The sequence below is a fragment of the Micrasema longulum genome, unplaced genomic scaffold (assembly GCF_059751315.1).
Source record: "Micrasema longulum isolate JH-2025_06_02 unplaced genomic scaffold, ASM5975131v1 h1tg001969l, whole genome shotgun sequence".
In the NCBI taxonomy this organism is placed as follows: domain Eukaryota; kingdom Metazoa; phylum Arthropoda; class Insecta; order Trichoptera; family Brachycentridae; genus Micrasema; species Micrasema longulum.
The window spans coordinates 356405-379216 of record NW_028279142.1 but is presented as its reverse complement, the minus strand read 5'-3'; the positions used below and the strand labels follow the sequence as shown (position 1 = coordinate 379216).

At 32.0% G+C, this 22812-nt stretch overlaps 1 protein-coding gene across 1 annotated transcript in view; it reads left to right on the top strand.

Annotated features, from left to right (window-relative positions):
* The first annotated feature begins 8590 nt into the window (after positions 1 to 8590).
* The window catches only part of LOC148273380 (homeobox protein rough-like), a 28434-nt gene continuing 14212 nt past the window's right edge, over positions 8591 to 22812 (top strand). Inside the window, exon 1 of the mRNA XM_088238778.1 lies at positions 8591 to 8789. Coding sequence (XP_088094904.1) covers positions 8591 to 8789 — 199 coding nt within the window. The remainder of the gene's footprint in view (positions 8790 to 22812) is intronic.

The window sequence follows — 22812 nt, the reverse complement described above, 5'->3', positions numbered from 1 at the left end:
ATGTTACTTTTCCAATATAAACTTATATGTATGTTTGAAATACTACAAAATAGAGCAATGAGAATTATACTGAAAAAAAGCAAATATAATAGTGTTGAAAAAATGAGAAAACAATTGAACTGGATAGGAATAAAGAAAAGACTATGGTATAATGTATTTGTATTTATATATAAAGTGTTTAATAATCTCATGCCAAAGTATTTTATAAGTGAAATTATATTAAATAGAAATGTACATAAATATAGGACAAGAAATAGAAATAGTATAAGACTACCACTTAAGAAAAAAACAAAATCACAAAATAGCTTAATGTATAAAGGGTTAAAACTGTATGATGAGATGCCTGAAAGTATGAAGAATGAAAGAAAACTTACGGATTTAAAAAAAAAATGTTGTGTTTATTGTAATAATGTAGTTATGTAAGAAATATTTAATAAGTATTTGTTATAATTGTAAATATATTAGTTAATATACAATGTAATATTAACTAACTTAAGTAAATAAATAAAAAATAAAAAAATATGTATGCGTGTAATTTTTCATATGTAAATTTTTAAATATTTTTCTATGTACCATATACCTATGTTGGTACATTTCCTGATTTTTACTTATTATTGAATCTTTTAGCTTTTCTTATGTTACTCGTATCTTTAATTTTAACTAAATTTACATACTCATGTTTCACTGCTGCACTTAAATGTAATTTCTAAAATATGTAAAAGCCTATTAGGCGTGTAAATTAATAAATAAATAAATAAATATACTAAATATTTGTATATAACCACATACCGACTTTTCTATGGTTTCGAGACTTATTTGTCTCTTCGTCAGGACCTTATTATTACACTAAAGCGCAAATCTACACTATGTACATTACCATAGTAGATGCGCAAAAATATCAAACTAATGTGATGATAGGACGCATGCTATTAAAAGCTTACACCAACTTGCACTGACTGTAAAAAACATAATAAAAAAGTACGAACTCATCCGTTCTTAAAACAATAAACATATTTGTATTATAATTAAGTGCACGCTGGTGTTTGTTACCATATAAAATAATTTAATTTCAATATTAATTTTATTTATTCATATATATGTAAATTACAACATGGAATATTCTTATTCTAATATTTGAATAATTAAAATAATAAGGTACAATTAGGTATGTATAAAAATAACACATATGTATACATAACATCCAGAGAATGTGTTATAAAAGTAAGAGAATCTTGTAACGAAAAACTCTCTCAGAGACGTGAAAAATGTCAATGTCCAAAGTAATATTGTTCAACATAGAGATAGCTTTTCCAACAGGCATAACCATTGGCAGGTTGGTCCTGTATATTTGAATGTGAAACAGTCTATGCTGACGCTGTCTAAGGTAATTATCCGAAACAAAAAACTAATGCTCCGCATAATTTCAGGGTAATCAATATGTAATGTGTTATATCAGCACGTTGCTTTTATATTTTTGTACAACTACTGTGGTGAATGTGTATATTGAGATTTGCATGTTAGTGTTATTAATATCCTAACAAGAATACGGGTAGGGGAACATGGGTAGGAATGAACCATGGGGAGGAGTGAATCACTGACCATAAGACTGTGAAATGCAATTCGTAACGTGTCGGATACTCGTGTTTGTCCAGTACATTCAGTTGGCTCTCAGATCTCGTCACAGGTGTGTGCATTGACAGTGTCATCCACGCTATTTGATGCATAATAAGAAGAAAAATTTACGTAGTTTTTATAAATTTCGCAAGTTGCTAATCAGTTCTAAACAATAGGAAGTAATCTAAATGTAAGTAATAAATTATGTCGTATCTAGAACTGTGTGCTTGTGGTGAATATTACACATAACATATTAAAAAAATAATATTAACAAATTACAACAGGGATAGAGAATATATTAAAAAAGGGAATATGGAAGTCTAGGCATTTACAGGGCTTATGACCTATCAATGGCTGGTTTGGTTTCTTAACGACTCCCGAGGGGGTGAAATCCAGTCTTTTGTCTACAAACATTTAGACAAACTCAAATATTGTAAAAAATAAAAACTCATTTTTTGAGGAGGATTGAACCAATTTCGATTAGAGAAGATTGAACCATAGCTAATTCTTACCGAGCTGTAAATTTAATCTGAAAGTTATATTTTATTATTTCTTATTTGTTTGCAGGTAGCAACAATGCCTCAAAAACACGAAAGAAAAACATAAAATGAAGAACCACCCAAAATAAAATATAAAATGCACCGAATTCAATACGGGAAAAAGAATTAAAGTATCCGCCATTACTCGAATATTCTTGGTTCTAAAAAACATATATATCCTACCCACTACTTGGTTCAATCCTACCCGTACACAGGTAGGAGTGAGCCAGTGGGTATCTTGTTATATTGACTAAAATTCGAAGTTCATTTTAACGCGGCATTAATGAACCAGGTGTGAAACACCCGACACAATTTTGAACGCTTCTAACATCACATCCCCTCCCATCCAGTATCTGGGGTAAAAAGACTGACGTATCCATAGTTTGCTTTGTTTTAGTAGTGCCTTGCGCATGGGTTGAGATACGTGGGTGTTCATAGTTTGTGTAACATTTTCGTACAAAAACAATACAAAAAGATATCCCTTTGTTAATTTTTTTTTTTTATTTTAAATATATATATTTTTCGATATATTTTTCGATTATAAATATGTATATTCTTTCTGAGAATGTGTATTTTAATTTGAATCTTACTTTAATTCGATTTTTTAAGGTTTACTATTCCGATTATTCTATCCGACTATTCGATTCCTAATTTTTACTAAGGTTTACTGAAATATTTAACCACTAAGTCAATGTCATACATATAAGTTAGATAATTATGTTTGATCGTGTTTTGTAAATACCCTGTAACGTCTGATATATGCCATGCTATCTGCATAATCTGATAACTGAAATAAATATTTATTTAACGCGTTTTCTTAAAAATTGACAAATGCTGCTGATTTCAACTGTAATTTCAAAATAAAAAAAATCATCACGAGTAATTACTTAATTATTTATTAAAGTTACATAATAACTCAATTTTACAATAGGTTGTTTCAAAATTAAAATACATAACAAAATTCCATGCCATTAAAAGTATGTTCTCTGAGACGAGCATTAGTGGTTCCTAGTCCTCGAATACAAAGAAAAACTAACAGATAACTCCGTTAGCTTTTCTTCTATACAATTTATATTTTGAAGCACTAATTTTGTGGTTTTCAGTTTTTTAATTAAAACTTTTTTTTTGACCAATTATTATTTATTTAATTGCCGACTGGTTTCTGCCTACATGCTCCTTTAAAGTTGTCTCCAATTGTCCGTAAAGTAAAATCAAATTTTCTGCACGCAAATATGTATCAACTAGATACTAGTTTTACATGGTTTCAAAATAGCATTAACAAAAAATTAAATAATAAAAATAATACAAAATAACAATGTATAATATTAGGGGACAACGGGGTTGAAAGTGTCGGGGGTAAGTCGTACCGATTGGAATATCTCGGTGGCGGAAAGAGTTTGCAACGATTTCAAACTGCATCTCAATATCGCACGCCATCCATCCATCCATGAAGCTGAGCGAGACAGGATGATCATTTTTTAGGTGGGCTAGCTTTACGTAAATAAATATTTTTATCTTTATACTTTTTGGTCTACTATGTGCATTATTAAATCTATCGATATAGAAGTTTTACTCAAATTATGGCATTTATTTAGAAATCTAACATCTTACTAGAATAAGTGGTTTTAAAAAAATAATTTTTTGTTAAATACAATTAAAAATTGACGAAAACTGAAAATAAGCTAAATACCCAATAATTATCAGAATACAAATTTCATTTTTATTTTCCAAATTAAATAGCTTTTTTTAAATTGCTTGATTCATTAACATGCAGAAAATATATTTTCAATCAGATCCTCCTTTACAAATTTGTAAATAATAAATCTGTTCCCCAAAAATAATGAATCTACTTGCTTACCGTGTCTGCTCCAGATCAACTAGACTGTCTGATATTTTCTATATTAGTGTTAAGCTAGGGTTTCCTAGGACAGCGGTGGCCGTATCTTAACGGCCGTAGTGAACGGTGATGCAGTGGACTGCCGTTTTAACGGTGACTAGAGTGTGGTTTCCTAGGAAAACAGTGTTAAACGGTGTTGATAACACCGTTTTCATAGGAAACCACTCTCTCGGCACCGTTACGACCGCTATCCACCGCATCACCGTTCACTACGGCCGTTAAGATACGGGCACCGCTGTCCTAGGAAACCCTAGCTTTACTAAACTTATAACTAATGTTATTTCAGAATGAGTTTGCTAACTCATGGGAATACAATTTTGTTTTGTACATTTTTTGTATTTTGAAATGAAAAATAAAAAAACATCTACCATCCCTCTTATATGTGAAGCATTAAACAAGAATTTTAAGTCTTGATATATTTAACACTCTATATAAAAGGTACAGATGAGAACTAATAGGCTTGATTCAGAATAACAGAGAATAGATGTTTTGTCTCTTTTTTTACTCTTAATCATTAAATCAAATACAATTTTCCACTGTTACTTTCCTTCATTCATCCTTCACCACTCTTTATTAATTCCCTTCTTTTCTTTCCCACTATCTCCTTGTTTTGTCCATATTTTATTTATTTTAACATATAGTATATTTATTATTTATATAGTTTAAAACCGTCGCGTCATCGCTTTATTTTAGTATTATTTAGTAAATACATATTATTGGATGGCAGGCCCTCCTATTTTCATCTATATATTTTTTTATAGTTTTTATTTATAATCATTTAACCTTTAAATCTGTTTGTATTCAAAATAAATCAATTGAAAAAATATAGAAAATTTCACACAATAAAGCGAAAAAATCGATGCGAATGACTTTAATTTTTTATTTTTTTTGCAATTTCTCGAAATCGGTAATTTCAATCCCGCCCCCCTAATATTTTTATACCATTCGTTATTAAAATGCTCTTCATCGCTTCTTTACTTACTTGGCGTATGACATACGATAGTTATAGATTTTCAAACGTATTTTTTCAAAGTTAGGTAGTTAATTTTTTAGTTAATTTTTTAATCCCAAAATTTCTTTGCACACAAAGAAACCTATCCTGCATTGTTCGTTTTTTATGCCTAAATTTATCATTATCACCATCCATTTCCATCCATCTAAACCAGCCCATTGACAGGTCATAAGCCCTGTACATGCCTAGACTTATATATTACCTTATCTTAAATGTTCTTCATCTCCGTTGTAATATGTTAATATAAACAGCTCCCCAGGGAGTTGAATCCAGTCCTTGTCTACAAAAATTTGGACAAACTCAAAATATTGTTGATATTTACTTTAGTAAAGTTTTGTTTTTTAATAAATCTTTGAGAGGGTGCTTTGTCTCCGTTGAAAGTTGAAACATCTACCAGAATTTATATGCACTTAAAAACTAAGCTCACATACATTTCCTGAAATAATAATTTGTTTATTTTTGTTTTGTTATTGGAAATGCTCTTGTTTTAACTACCCTTGAAAATGTCCATTTATATACAAGTTCAACTATCATATATAATTTGATAAAAGAAATCATTATTTATATTATAATGTTAAATACAATATTTTATATTAGACTTTACGACTTTAAACGTCAGAATATCATCTCCTGATTGGTCGACCCCTCTTACTATCACTGCAAGCTCCACCCACTACATTCGGAACACAGCTGGTCAACTAAGGGCCGCGTTCCATATATTAAAATGAATATCAAAAATCGTAGCATAATAATAATGACGTAATCAATTGTCGGAATTAACAGCAGCTAGATCAGTATACGACATTATCTTATTGATATTTTAACGCACATTTGCGAGCCTATCCTAGAGCATGCAAGGGCATGTTTTTACAACAAATCAATAATAAGTGACTGGGTTACTGATTTACTGGGTCATCAGCATATCTGATATTATCTTTGAAGACTCCGCTGATTCTCTCCCTGATTAGAGCTTTTTGGAACATTTTTATACAAATGAAATAATAGTGGGAACAGGATCATACTTGTATCGTGAATCCACTTCCAAGTCAGATTTCTGTGGTTTGATACCAGTAAAGGTTTTCTATGAAATGTTGATCCATAGCGTCAATGTTGCATTCCTTCAGCATCTCCATCAGTCACTTCTGTCTTATTCTATCAAAAGGCTTTTCATAATCGACGAAGCACGCAAACATTTATTTGCGTTGAACTTGAAACTTTTGTAATAGCACATTGATTGCTAGTAATGCTTCTCTAGTTCCAAATGCATATCGGAATCCGAATAGTTTGTCATTTATGTATATCTTGCTCGCACTTATTCTTTATTCTAGCTTAAATAATCTTCAGAAACAATTTCAATACGCGACTCATTAGACTAGAAACCATTCTTATGTTGTTGAAATTCCACTTGTCACTGTGTTTTAAAGCTACAAGACTTTTTGTGATGTTAGCTATCATATTATATTTACCATATTTTGTAAATGTTATCAACTATCAAATATCTAAATTTAGTAAATGGGGTCTAGAATTTCAACCGTCCATGCGCTCAGTAGCTGCAAGACTTGTTGTTATTTTACTTCTATTATTATAAATTTGCTTTTTATTTCGTTTTTGAAATATCACTTAAACTTTAAACTTCACTGTTAATTTTTTTTTTAAATGTAAATAGGGGCTAGATTTCTTACTGTCCATGCGCTCTGTAGCTGCAAGACGTGCTGTTATCTAGCTCCTATATATCATAATTGTTATATATCATAATTGGAGACGAGGAACTAGAATCCCAACCGTCCATGCGCTCTGTAGCTGCAAGACGTGCTGGGATATTTATTTATTGTACAGCGCCCTTGAGGTGATTTTCACAAAAATGGCGCTATATAAATTATCCAAACATATATAATCATGCGAAAGTCAGTAATAAAAATTTGGTGCTGTTTCCTTGGCATGATAATAGAAAATTTCAGCCAAGCTTGGGGAATAACTCCTGAGTAAAATTTTCTTCAGTGATTAAATTTAATAGTTCAGCCGGGATATCATCAAGTATGTCACCCTATGTTTTTCTATTAGATAAGGTCACAATGGCATGAAGAACCTCGACCTCAGTATGAAGGGGACCCTAAAGTTGATTGTAAATGCGTAAAATCTGGTTAGTTATCCTTGAACAAATTTTCAATATGTTTTTCCTGTATCTTAATAATTTATTTTTCATCCGATTTAAGTTTATTGGAATCGTCTATAAGACACGAGGGCGTGGTTTTTCTTGTTGTATTGGATATTTCCATTATTTTTTTCTCAAGACTAAATGCATTGAGGGCCCTGTTACGACCATAAGATTCATCACACTGGAGCTTCATATTTTTATATTATGTGTGATTTTCCTTTTATTTTTTTTGTTTTTCCATGACAGAAAATGTAATCCGTCATCCAATTCTTCTTTCAGGTAGCAAAATTTTTTAATTAAAAAAAAGTGATACACACCAAATATCTCTTTTAAAATATATAAAATTCCAAACATTTTTTTAAAGTTATATTTTAAATGTTTTTTTTATATGCATACATGCTTAAAAAAACATAAAATTTTGCGATATTCGTCAATAAAATTATATACCAGCACAATTGATAAATTTACATATGTTTCTATAGCTTTTTCATACAATCTGCAGAGAAGGAACTTTTGGATTTTTATATATTTTCGTGAATAATAATAATAATGATTTTAATGCCTGGATTAAATAAAATTCATAGTGAAGAAATTCGTTAAGTTTTTTATTATTGTTATTAAAATTATCTTTGTTGTAAAAAGATTTCCACTGATTTAATGCCCTGCAAAGTGAATCCCTCTTCCCGTTTTTGTTATGTCAGGCAGAACTCCCCTTTCTATCTCTTTTTATCCTCAAATTATACGAATAACTCCCAGGAGGGAAGAGGACGGCAAGTCATCAAGTCCCACCCCCACACTGATTGGGCGAAATCGGCAAACATTATCTTCCTATTAACAGTTTACTCTCATCCCTCACGTGACACAGTTATCTGAGATCGAAAATTCGTGAGAAGAATCAATTAAATCAGTAAAAATTAACCATCGGGAATATTGAAACTTCTAAACACTGGTATAATGTGTACAGGAAGTTGAGAAACTATTTGATTTTTGTTTTGGTTCGATTGTTTTATTTTATTTTTTTATTTAGAAAAAAATAACCTTTTATAGTTTTACAGTGTTTGATTTGTTGTGCGTTGCAAACTAATATTAAAATGAAGCCATTAATAGAAAGAACTAAAAAAACTGAAGATACAATACCATCAAATCTTGACTTACTAAACCAAAAAAGAAAAAGCACCCTTGTTGTTCCACGTCCATCGTCTCCGAGAGAATTCTTCGCTCGTATTTATGGACATCTTGAATCTGAAAAAACCCGCGCTGATAAAAATGACATTAGCCGAAATATCCTAGAATCCAGTCCATGCGATGCAAATTCCATAATTAATGGTCAAGTTACAGAAGAAAATTACGAGTTCGGTAGCGATGGGAATTCCATGTCTTCCTCTGATATTGAAGTAAATGAAGGTGTTTCCTGGGAAAAGATGCGGTCCAATGTTCCTGAAGCAGGCCTTCAAGAAGCTTTGCCAAGAGTACCGGAGATTGGTCAAGCAGTTCAGTTGGGTCTTCCTAGTCTGCCTCCTCCGTCGTGTTGGTTCCCCGGTCTCCCTTTCCATGCTGGACTTTCAGCGTTCCGTGAGTATACCTTACATGCTTTGTTTAATGTTTTGGAAAAGGGTATCTGACTCTCAAAGACAAAATCTATATTCAAGAGAAGGGTTCGGGACTAGATTTTCTTTGAGGTTGAGATTTGAGTTCGAAACTCCTTGATGATTTTTCAATTATTTGATTTGGTTTTTTCATATCAATCAAATGTTTTTCAAATTTTTTTTTTTTACAATACTATGCCGTGCAGTTTTAAGATATTTTTGCTTCGTGTATTATTACTGTTATGCAATATATAACTTTTTTTACACCACAACAGGCCAGGAGGTCCAATTACAGTGGTGAATTCCAGACTTGAGAAAAATCAAATTATTTTTTATGTTCTCACCGGGAATCGAACCCGGAACCTTCCGGGCGTGAGTCAAGCGTTTTGACCACTACGCCTCGGAGACCACCAATATTATTTAAATATTTGTCCCACCTCAACACAGGACTTCGGTCCCAAGGACTTGGAACTTGTGCCCCAAATAAATAAAATTATATTGCGAATGAATAAATAAAAACTTGTGTGCGTAGATTTTCATGGTTCTCAAAATGTATCTTTTTTAGGTGATATTGTGTTAGTTGGATATGTTCCGATGTCTTGGCTACCGTCGCCGCATCCATCTTTAGGGTAAACTATGTGATTATGTGCTGGTAATTTGTACCATGTCGCAGTCGGAAGTAGGCACATTCCTTGTCGTTTTGTAGTGTCTAGTGACGGTAACCATGTTGGATTTAATTAAAACCCGTCGCGTCGTCATTGTTTATGTTATTTGGATGGCTAATTGCCTCTTGATTATTCGCTCGTTATTAATTTCTGGGTTCTTGCAATGGTAACCGAAACGTTGGAGCAAATCCAACTAACACGGAATCACCCAAAAAAGATACATCTTACTAGTGTACGGCTAGATAGCGTTATTTCATACGGTATACTGCTGTGGGGAAGTGCCGCAGATGTTGATTCTGTTTTTGTGCTGCAGAAGAGAGCTGTTTGAGCATTTTACAATATGAGTCACGTGTCAATATATTTATGAAAACTTGATGTATTTTTTATTTTATTTTCTTTTATTCAGGAACATACAGTACGGTTACATAGTTTTATATTTTACACACTTAATTCTAATGGACCAGTGAAGTTTCCATATTACATAATAGCTACATATATATAAGGTTATTAATGAAAGTACAAAAAAGAGAAAGAAAAAAAACGTAAATGGAAGTAATTTAAAAATTTATATTAATATAAAAAAAGTTATTTAATAGTTTGTAGTTAGTATTTACAAATAGAAATAATATTAAAAATGAAGAAAAAAAAAAAAAGTATTAAAAAAGGTAAGAATTAAAATAAAGAATGAAAAACATGCTCAGATGTAAAAAAAAAAAACATTTTCAAAAAGGATAAACATAAATATACAAGTACATATTTTATGGGATTCTAAGAAACGATGAGAAGAATCTTCAAATGAAATATAAGACAATAAATTTAAGTCAATTTAAAAACATCTTCAAAATTAATGACACATTATAGTAAAAGCAGCAATATATTGATTCATTTATTTTATTTGGGAAATCAACAGTTCTACATACATATTTATAGTAAACAAACAGATATAGTGTATAAACTCAGAACTAATAACAGATTTCCACAAAGTATAAAAAGTTAGTAAAGAAAATATATTACATATTAAATAAATACATATAAGTTTATACATATAAAAATGTTATTTTGATGTACTCGTAAATATTTTTCAATAATCAAAGCTTTTTTAAATATTTATTTTAAGAACATTAAGTTACTGTAAATTGGGCGGGATTAGGACAAGAATGCTTGAAGAGAGGATAAGGAGGGGGAAGGGAGACGTACATATTTATTATTATAATGTCTACTAAGTTACATAATGCATTTTTAGTGTAAATTTTAAATCCGACAGAGTGATGTTTGTGTAATCTATATTTTTAAATTTTGTATTGTACACTGAAAAAGTCCTACGACAAAAAGCATTTTTAACATACGATGTTTTACTTATTGGTAAATGAAACAGGTGGTACCGTGATTTTATATACATTTACAATATAAGTAATTAAAAGTAGTTTAAAACTATAAAAACACGTCAATGCGGCATGTATGTTATATGTACATAAAAATATTGTTCATTTTAGAAGAAACAGAGATTTCCATAGGTTCAACAGTAGAAATAAAGATATGCTAATTGTGCTCACTACTAGACTGCCAAAAATGTATAATTCTTATGCTTCAAACTTCATACGATTTTACTATAAGGTACTTCTTGAAATTCAGGCATTGACAACAAAAAAATTAAAGATTTTTTGTATAAAAAATGGATATAAACATGTTTTCTTCATCATCATTCCCTTTCCGCACCTAATGGTGCATAGTGCACTGCATTGGTACACCAATCGCGGCGTATCTTGATCATTTTTGATACATGAGGGTAAGATTATCAGTCTTACGCTTCAGGTTCCAGTCCAGGGACTAAGAAATATTCTGGTTTGAAAACCCCCTTTTCCATGTCGGGAATAGAACCCGAGACCTCTCGCATGGTAGGCAAACGCATTGATCATTACACCACAAGGCCGACAAATATTTTCTTACACGCGGTAGAAAATTGAACATTTAATAATTGTACGGTTCACCGGACGTAACTCTAAAATGTATGAAAAAAAAATGATTGTAATAAAAATTAACTACTTCAAATGACGTCAAAAGTTTTTCTAAATCATCCAATGATGGAGTGTTGCGATAGATTTCCGGTTTCCGAGAAGCCAACCCATCAATCAGAAAAACTTACCGAAGAGGGCTAGTGACGTCATTACTACTACTACTACTACTACTAACATCACGCCATTTTTCTGTAAAGGTAGGCAGAGAGAATAACCGCTACATACGTCTATTCTATCATTTCTAGCTTCTTCCACATTCATACATCTTGTCATAGATGCACTTCGGTTCTGCCTGCGTTTGACATGACAGACTTAAGATTTTGGTTTATCTGATCATACCACGTCTTCCTTGGTCGTCCTCGTCTCACGTTATCGTTCATTTTCGCAATCTATACTTTTTCACCATTCTTTCGTCGTCCATTCGTTCTACATGACCAAACCATCTCAGAGACCCTTTCTTTATCTTATCAATTATACCTGACTCAGATTTACACTCTCGCCTGATTTCATCATTCGTAACCCTGTCATACATTGATTTCTCACACAATTATATTAAGAGATCGCATTTCAAAAGCGTTCACTTGGCTTTCATCCTTCTTCTGCCAGTTCCTTGTTTTACTTCCATACATAAGTGTTGGGACTAAAATTCCGTTGCGCACTGCCAATTACTGCTAGTGACGTCATGCTCGGAGTAATTAAAAATAGCATAACCTAATAGCGATGATAATACGACACATCAAAATAAAAACTTTTTTTTCTTTGTTTAATAGTATATAAACATTTTTTTTTAAAACATTGAACTTCCATATTTAAAGAAATATATATTTTCAACGAAAAAATTAAGTTTATTGGTCTTAAAGAAACTTAGTGTCATATCGAATAGACACTATCTAGATATCACACATATGTTTAGTTTTTAGCAAACTTAAATTACACACAATATACATTATTTTGCCTGTTTTTCAAGAATATGCGTTTTGATATGTAGGTTGTGCAAAATTCATAGTAGTATTAGTGTATTTTTGAATGACCGACGAATGAAAATATACAATAATAAATATTAATTATTGCCTGGAAGAATGACTAAACGGGTGCCACCGTTTTGTAGCAACGATTCACGGACAGTGTATACTTGTAATGCCGATGAACTCGGCAATAGTAATTCCACGTATCTGATATATTTAGTGTAGGGTATTGTTCCTATAGAACAAACCTTTTGAACTTTTTCAAACATGGTGAATCGTAATAATATTTATTTATTTATGCATTTTATAATACACACAATTTTTTGTTCACTTTGCCCAGCTGTATGAAACAGTACTTATAATTTTCTTATTATATTACTTTAAAATATTTTATTATTTCATTTGTTTTTTTACATTTATTCTTGAATTGTTTAAACTTTCCACTGAATATGTTTTATAATTTTAAGTTATTTAAAAAAAAAATGAATCTTGTATAATTTTTAGGTTAATTTTTTTTTATAAATCTTGGATAAAAGGAAATTTATGTTTTTAAAAAAAATACATATTTAGCCAAATATGTTAGTATTCTAATTTTTTGTAAAAGGCAGATTGCCGTTTATGTTAATAAAATAAAATAAAAATAAATAATGTAACCCTTTGTGTAAAAATACGCCACCGGCTAATAAAGTCGCCCATACGGACAAAAAACCTTTTATGATTATCAACGACGAAGTTGGCTACAGTTTCCGACAATACAACGGGCCGTATGTACTCAGGTCGAGAATGATGAAGTTCAGCCCTACTGGAAATTGGATACAAAAAATGTATTCTTACGCGCTGTAAAGGTTAGAGCACTATGAGGTACAGCGAGGTTTTTTGAAAATATATGAAAAGAATCATAAAAATGATTTTGTTTAGTAGATTGGCTGTTTAGGTATTTCAAAAATTTCCGTTTAACATTTTAAATCCTTTCAATCTATTTTACGTATTGTATTGTTATAATAATATACAGTATTATGTTGTTTTAACGGACAGTGAAGGTAAATTTCAAATTTTAAATGCTTTATAGGTACTCAAAATCTTTTTCACCGTTAAATGTTTAAAATGTTTCTAAAAATTATGCTTACTAACGCTGATTCCAGAAATAACATGACCAACTATGACTTTACAAATGCTCTCTTTGAGATTCTGTGATCTTCAATCTACGCGATTTATATGATAAATTTTATCTTTTCACTTCTGTTTGTGCTCGTTGCCAAAACAAATATAAGACAAGTCAATAAAGACACCATAAACATTAAATTGTGAGAATTCTGTCAGGTGGCGAAAGGTGAACAGAACGCGTAATGAATGGAATAAGGAGATATCTGACCATTTCTAAAGATCGAAATGGGAATATTTGGATGTAGCCAGAGCAACCGCCTCCCGCCGCGACGCAACACCCTACCGCACCTAAACGGGGCCCGCTTTTATTATATGTACAGAAAATATTCCTGCAATTTCACCACTGTATTTGATTGAAAACTGATTTAAATCATACCGAATGCGTACTGACCTAGATTTATATTTATTTAAAAAACATTTTGAATAGATATTAGATTATGATATTGTAGGTTATAATAGGGACATAGAAAGGAAACATTTCTATCATAAACAGTGAAAGGCCACTGGTAGTGTGCGTGAGTATGAAGTGTTTAGTCGCTATCGTTCAGAAATCCATGCACAAATTCGATCTTTGTATTCATCATTCATTAATACTATGGAAAAGGATATTCTTCTCGATTCAAATAATTTTTGGAATTACATCAAATCCAAACGCAGGGATGGTGGACATATTGATACTATGTATTGGGGTGATAAGACTGTTCGAAACTCGGACGTGGCTGATGCATTTGCGAGTCACTTTAAATCAGTCTACTCTGATGAATCTCCTATTCTTTGTATTGGTAATGCACCACAACAATGCCCTCATGGAGCCAATAACATATCCATGGATTGTTTTGATGAGAAGGAAGTTTCAAATTTTTTACTCAAACTTAAAAATACTAATTCAATTGGTCCGGATTTTGTTCCTACTTTCATCTTGAAAGGTTGTATTGAGTTTTTAAAAGCACCGCTATGTTTTCTTTTCAACCAGTCTTTAAATTCGGGTACCTTTCCTGAAGTTTGGAAGAAGTCCAAGGTAACTCCGATTTTCAAAAGTGGCTCCAAGACTTCTGTTGAGAATTACAGGCCAGTTGCTGTTCTTTCTGCTCCGGCCAAAGTTTTCGAGTCATTGTTACAACCCTTTTTTGGTTGATGAACAGCATGGATTCAGATCTGAACGATCAACTGAATCTAATCTTGTGGTATTTACTGAATACGTGTCGAGAGCCTTGGATAGAGGTCATCAAGTGGATTGCTTATATAGTGATTTTGCCAAGGCTTTTGACAGGGTGAATCACGATGTGTTGCTAATCAAATTAAATAAAATTGGTTTTAGTAATAAACTATTAATATTTTTTGCAATTTTTTTTAAAAACAGGAGTCAATTTGTCACTTAAGCTAGGGTTTCCTAGGACAGCGGTGCCCGTATCTTAACGGCCGTAGTGAACGGTGATGCTGGGGATAGCCGTCGTTACGTCGACTAGACAGTGGTTTCCTAGGGAAACAGTGTTAAATGGTGTTGATAACACCGTTTTCCTAAGAAACCACACTCTAGTCACCGTTACGACGGTTATTCACCGCATCACCGTTCACTACGGCCGTTAAAATACGGGCATCGCTGTCCTAGGAAACCCTAGCTTTATGGAATTTTTACTTCTGAACCCTTTCTTACATTTTCAGGAGTCCCACAGGGCTCTAATTTAGGTCCACTTTTATTCTCTATTTGTATAAATGAGATTACTAGCGTAGTATCGCATTCACGAGTTATGTCGTTTGCAGATGATCTAAAATTGTTTCTGGAGATTTCGACCTTGAATGATTGCCGCCTTCTCCAGTCTGATGTAAATAATATATTTGATTGGGGAACATAGAACCAACTAAAATTTAATGTTTCTAAATGTTATGTTCTGTCATATACAAGGGCATTAAAAACTCAGCTCTTTTACTTCACAAAAATAAACAGATGAAAGAGTTGAGGAAATGTGGATGTTTAAACCTGGGTAGAATGGTGAATGTTACACAGTGTGTAAAGTGGCCATTTAAACCAGCCAATGACAGATCATAAGCCTTGTAAATGCCTAGGCTTACATATTCTCAAAAATATTTTTTGTTGCAACAAACAATGTTTTGTTATTATTATATTTTTTTTATACATGTTTCGTTCATAATTAAGTGTTTAACTAGTTGTTAAAATGAATATTTTTTTTATACAACTATCTAAAATAAATAAATAACTTTACATAAAAAACAATATATTAGAAACTATACATATTGCGGAAGTTCTGTGGCTTTTCTATTTATAAATAGACTGTCATTTTTATTTTTTTAATGTATCGCATTATCGTCGTTTTTTTAATTGCTTTGCGCGGGACGCCAATATTTCTCTTCGGTAAATTGTTCTGATTGATTGGTTGGCTTCCCAGAAACCAGAAATCTATCATAAAACTCTATCGTTGGTTGATTTAGAACAACTTGTAACATCATTTAAAGTAGTTCATATTTATTTAAAGCATTTTCATTAATTTTTTCATAGATTTTAAAGAAACTTCGAGGAAAAATTAAATGCTTCAATTTGTACCACTTTTAAAAAAATATTTTTAATGTTCAATTTCCCGTAGCATTTAACTTTTTCATTACAAACGTAATCAAAAAAACAGAATAGCAAATTTAAATAATTAGAAAACAATAGCGTTTAAAGGACATAAAATATTATAATATGAATTACACAAAGTTACAAACATAATCACCTAATATACAAAATAATAAAACCATCAAGTACATTAAAATTCATGGAAAATAAGACTTACGCATAATTGTCAAAAAACTATACTGTTATCTTTAAAAATTTAAATATTAAAATTAAAAATAATTATTTAAAAAAAAAGGGTTTATACGATACTAAACAATAATAGAAAAAATCGTTATTTATAAATAGAATATAAAAAAGGAACACAAATCAGGATACCATCAATTATTTGATTTAATGTGTATGCATGAATATTAAAAATAACTTTTTTTAAGTTATCATAATTCCACTACCTCGCCCCTATCAATACACAGCAGCCAATTGCAAACATTGTATGAAATAAAAATTGTAATATTTATATTGTGTTATTATATTATATTGTGATATTTTTTTAAACACGTTATTTTTTCTTAGGCTTGGAGTGCCTGGATGGACTCCTGACAATGTCGACATGAAATATTGTTTTTAATGGTAATTAATTACTTTTAGTTTACGGCAATATTTCACTATTCTTGGACTAGCTCCTGAAGCGTAAGACTAATCACCTGACCTTCGTATAACAGATGATCGAGATACGCTGTATTTGATTGAACTATGTAGTGCCTTATACACCATCGTGTGAGAATAAAGGTTTAGTAATTATGATGACCTACCTTCGTAATATTATGAACTTAAATTTAATATTTTAATTGGTATTTAATGAGAATGCATATTTAATATCGCGGGATTTTAAATTATGCAATGTCATAATGAAAATTTGATACATAATATTTAAACAGCGCCCACACGATTTATTTTATCTATCTGTAGTTTATTTTATTTAAAATAGCTTTATTTAAACCACATCACATGTTGAACGACATCTTCTTTTAGAATTCCTGTTTTCTTTACGATTAGCAGTTTTCCAAGAATCATTAGGGACGTCATCAAATGTAGGATTGTATTGTTGTGGCGTGTTGGGAAGCTATTGCATGGGGCGAATTGTTGTACATTGCTTAAGTGTGATGTGTCGTGGCGTCACGATTAAATAAACTCAAAGACAGTCTAAACTTGTTGCAACAGAGAACGAAAACATTTTTGAGATGGGAATATGAAATTCTAGGCATTTACAGGGAGACAAGCAAATCCAACCCGTCTCCAAACATTTGGACACACTCAAAAATTGTTGATTGAACTAACTGGTATAAGGACGGTACAAAATATTTGTTCAGTTCATAACCGCCAATGTACAAATAACATTATGTACAAAAAGTTAAATAAATAAAATAACCAAAGACATTGGGCTACTTTGACTTTTTATTCTTCTGCTTTATCTAGGACTGCGTCCGGTTATTGCTCGTAGCCTGTTCCTGGGATGCGGACGTCCAACTGTCCCGCCACCATTTGGTGGTCTTCCGGTAGTCTGCTGCCAACTGGTATTGCACCCGTTACTATATTGATCACTTTTTCTGAATCTACTCTTCAGAAACGACTTATTGATCTCCCCCATCGCACAACATCTTGGACATCACAGATCCTTCTTATTTCGGAGTTTCTTACTTTGTCTCCCATCGTCGTTCCCGCAATAGATCGGGGAGTTTTCACTACACTCGTTCATAGGAGGCTTTTTGTTCCAGTGGTGTCAGCCCTTGTTTCAATGCCATATGTCATGATAGGTCAAATGCAGGTTTTATAAACCCGTACTTTGCTCTCCTTCAGCATATGTTAGTTCCTCCATTCAGCATTTCTTAAGCATCTAGCCACAGCACCAGTTTTGTTTGTTTGTTCTTTTACTTCTTCATATAGGTCGTTGCTGCTGGATATCTCAACACCCAAGTACTTAAAGTACATTACTTGCTCTTTTATTTTATTGTCTATTGCTCCTTTGACAATATGCTTAATTTACTAACCATTTTGCACATTCCCTAAAAGTTGAGTGTTCGGCAAATATACGTCACCATATTATGGGGCACCCCTAAGAATTCCTCATTTCTTAAACTGAGTAAATAATCTGAAATTCTTACCGTTTAATTGATGAAATATTCTATTCAATTTATAAAAATACTGAAATGGACAGAGATTTGTAATTGAATTTAATACAAGTAAATACAGATCTAGCCTACCATTCGTGTTTGCAATATGGCCATGAGGGAGAATTTATTTATTTTATCTATACAGGATTTTTACAGGTATTACATAAAAAATAAGTAGAAATATATTAACAATATTACAGTCAATAAAAAAATACACAGTTAATCTAAAAATACATAATACATAAAAAAGACAACAATGTTTGAGTATGTCCAAATGCTTGCAAACTGGCTTAATTTTATCCCTAGGGAGTTGTTCATATTTAAATTTATTTCAACAGAGAGGGAAAACGTTTTTGAGAAGGGAATATGGAAGTCTAGGCATTTACAGGGCTTATGACCTGTCATTGGCTGGTTTAAGTGACCACTTTACACACTGTGTAAAATTCACCATTATGTCCATGTTTGATCATCCACATTTCCCCAACTCTTCCATTTGTTGACTTTTGTGAAGTAAAAGAGCATAAGAACAAAGGAATGTATTTAACTACCTATGTAAAAACGTTTTTGATCTCTATTTTATGAAACGGTAAAAAACTCCAGTTTCTTTTTCTAAAATAAAATGTTATTTCAATCCATTCATATCAGAATAGATTAAATATTTTGATAATACTTAATATTATCTCTAAACTCCTTTTTCCCATTTAAGATGAATAGAAATTAAAGATGAACCAACATTTTCTCGGATGATTTTGACTAAAGACGTTATGTAATTTCAATTGAAATAAGTTTAAATAAGATTTGTGGAAAATCCTTAGCATTATACTCGTAATATTCAACATCTGAAAACGTTCACTCCAACGCCTTCAGGGAATATAATCTATAATCTGAATGATAATCTCCTGTAATCCTTACGGGGATGTATACAAACTTTCCTCGTGAAGGCTTCTCATCTTTATAGGGTACGAAAAATGTTTAAATAATACATATTTATTTTTAATTTTTTAATACATATTAGGGTAGGCAAATTGCCTTAAAGCCATTTCTTCTAACGCGACCAAACCGTTCGATTTAAGAATAATAATAAAGTATCAAAATATTCTAGCATAGAACTTTAAACCGGGTTGTGGTCCCGTGGTAGTATCGTGGACTCACGGGCCAAAGGTCCAAGGCTCATATCCCATAAATCGGTTTCCATTTTTCCAGCACAAGTTATTTACAACTTTTAGGAAATGGTCTGAAAATTTAAATATTAGAGTAAATAATAAGAACTCAAATATTTCCTTTTTGTCTAAAAAAATATTAGAATCTTTTAATTTTATTATAAAACCACCTTGAAAACAAATATTTCATTATGACCCAGCAATCGAACCCGGAACTTCAAGCATGGTATGCGAATGCGTCAACCACTATGCTACGAGACTCTCTACTAGATTTTCGTTTTTAGGATTTCTAGCAGAAGAGTAGGAATTAAATATTTGCTTCAAAGATAATTCTACAACGTAACTGTCCCTGGACTGGCGACGATAAAAAAAATTAAGAATCTCCCGAAAACCCTCCAATTTCGAGTATCAATGCGGTGCCCAGTACTCCAGTAGGTGCTGATGGGGAAATTAGAGACGTAAATTGAATCGGGTTGTGGTCCCGTGCTAGTGTTGTGGACTCACGGATTAGAGGTCCGAGGTTCGAAGCCCACTCTACTCCAACTTGATCGCCATTTTCTAATAGTGAGTTATTTACAACTCGTTGAAAATGGCCACCAAAATTGAAATATTTGGGTAAATTATAAGAACGTGTGACTAAAACAGTGTGGGATGAAGTTGGATTGGCATGGTTTAGCTCGAAGTCTTATGTCTTTCGTTTTTATGAATTTATTGTATGCCATTGTTGTATTGCCCTTGTTTGTCTTTGCTTCATAGTTTTATATTCTTTTTGTTCAGTTTCTTGTATTTATGTTTCTTCGTGTAACTGTTGTAGTTGGCTAAGGCCGTATATATAATAAATAAATCAAATAAAATAATTGGGTCTCCTGGCCCGTTGTGGTGCCAAAAAAAGCAAGGAATTAACATGATTAAGCTTCCTAGAAATTGCAAGGTCATTCAGATGCACAATAAGTTTTTCTGGGTTATTATGCATCAACATCAACCCTGATAATGGACGCTGTAATACGATCCGAAACGTCGATAAAGAGTACAAACGACACACGTCATAATAACCCAAAAAATCTTTTTGTGCAACTAATTGACAAATTATTTTTTTTGTTCTCGTATTTTTTGCATACCCCATGAATGTTGTAAAAGGTTCATCGCGAACCCTTTACAAATAAATTTTACAAACAGCGTATTATTTGGTGATTGTCAAAAAATTACAAGAGTACAAGATCACAGATTGCAACAGAAAAGTACATTATTATAATAACCATAAAAGTATTAAAAATCGTTTACCATTATATCTTCAATCTTCATTAATTTCCATGGATTTTTTCTCGCTCAATTACGCAAAACTTTATCCAGTTTATTAAATGTTTTATGACACTTGAATGGAGAAGAAAAGCCTTCAATTGTCTCGAAAACACTTTCCGTCCCAGTGATTTTGCAGCAAAGGTGGATGAATATTGTATTGCAAACATACCACATCATTGTCACAATGCGGGGGTGGAAACATTGTGGGAGGGGTGATTGGGGGCTGTTTCCCGTCTTCAATTTTGAGTTGAAGCTACAAAGAATGATGGCTTCAGTAAGCACCGACTTACTGAATGAAACTGAAAATATTTTTGAATGTCAATAATGTATTACTAATTTATATTAATAGGCTTCAGTGATTTTCAGAATTGTTAAAATTGATTTTATTGTACTGATTGCACAATTATTGTAAGTTATATTTTCTCGTCGTTGACTTAAATATTTTCACAACAAAATCATCAGTCTTGTATTGGGCTTATTAACGGCCAGCTAAACCAAAAAAGTTACCAAATATTTTTATTTTTTTTAATATACATTAATCTTATTGTGGTTCTGTCGTCCCGTGGCAAGTGTCGGGGACTTAAGGATTAGAAGTACGTAGTTCGAACCATGTTCTACTTGATTCCCAGTTTTTAATCTAAGTTATTTACAACTCATTAGAAAAGGTCCTTAACATTCAAATATTTGTGCAAATACGGTAAACACAACATTTTTTTTTATTTCTTATATTTTTAGCTCATAATCTTTTACAAATCTTATGTACAAAAATCATCAGATGAAAGAAAAAAAGAAGTTCAAGCACGTGGAATGATGATTGTGTAATACAGTGCAGGAAGTTATTACTAAAACAAGAAAATTACAGATCATAAGCTCTATACATTCTTAGACTTCCATATTCACTGCTCAAAAAAGTTATCCGTTTCTCTTTAAATATCTTTCAAACCAAACAGGGCTTATTTCCAAAAAAATAGATTTATTGCCGTTTGTTTTCAATATTCAGATATACACTTTTAAAAAATAAATAGATTTAATTATTTTTCTCCCGGGGCGTTTATATTCCTCGCTCTGTACGAAGTCCTCTCTTCGTCTGGACTAAGCTCCGGGAACACGAAGGAGATGCGATTATAACATCTCGCCTGGACAATTTTGTATTACGTCATTACAACACAGCTTTACCAATGTCGGCAATTTGACGATAAATAATATTTATTCTGTTACGGGGCTTTTTGTTACAGACACCCTATGCTGAGAACCTAGGGAGAATTATTAAGGCTATTTTTGTTAGCAGGCTAACAAACATGGCAATAATATACGGAACTCATTGCACATTATTAAATAAAAGTAAGTAAAAGAAGAAGTATAAAATTTGCAAAATTGTTTTCAGGCGTTGGTAGTATCTTGCCTAGAATCTCACCCACATGATAAGAGTTTCAGCTCTTTTACTTCACAAAAGTCAACAGATGGAAGAGTCGAGGAAATGTGGATGTTGAAACGAAGGACAGATTGATTAATGTTACACAGTGTCTAAAGTGGCCACTAAAACCAGCCAACGACAGGTCATAAGCCCTGTAAATGTCTAGACTTATTTTTTTCTCTTTTGCAACAAATTTGAAAAAAATAACCGTTTAAATAAGAACATGTGCTGGCCACCTAACAGCCTGCCTATACAATTTTCGTCCTTTTTGTATTTCCGGGCATAATAACATCAAATGCAGCATGTCTCGATCATCTGTTAAGTGAAGATAAGGTGCTCAATCTTACATAAAATATTGATTATAATAATAAAAATACGTAAAATACGTTAAAATGCAGTTCCACCAAGAAATGTCAGTAGAAAACTCAATATAATAAAATATTGACTTTAAATAAACCTTTAAATCAATGTTTTGCGTCCACCCTGACAGAAATGAACCCAGGGCATCAAGAATGGTAGGTAAATTCGCCAACCATTACACATAGAGGTAAACTTATCTCCACTAGATTTCTTTATTCAGGATGTTT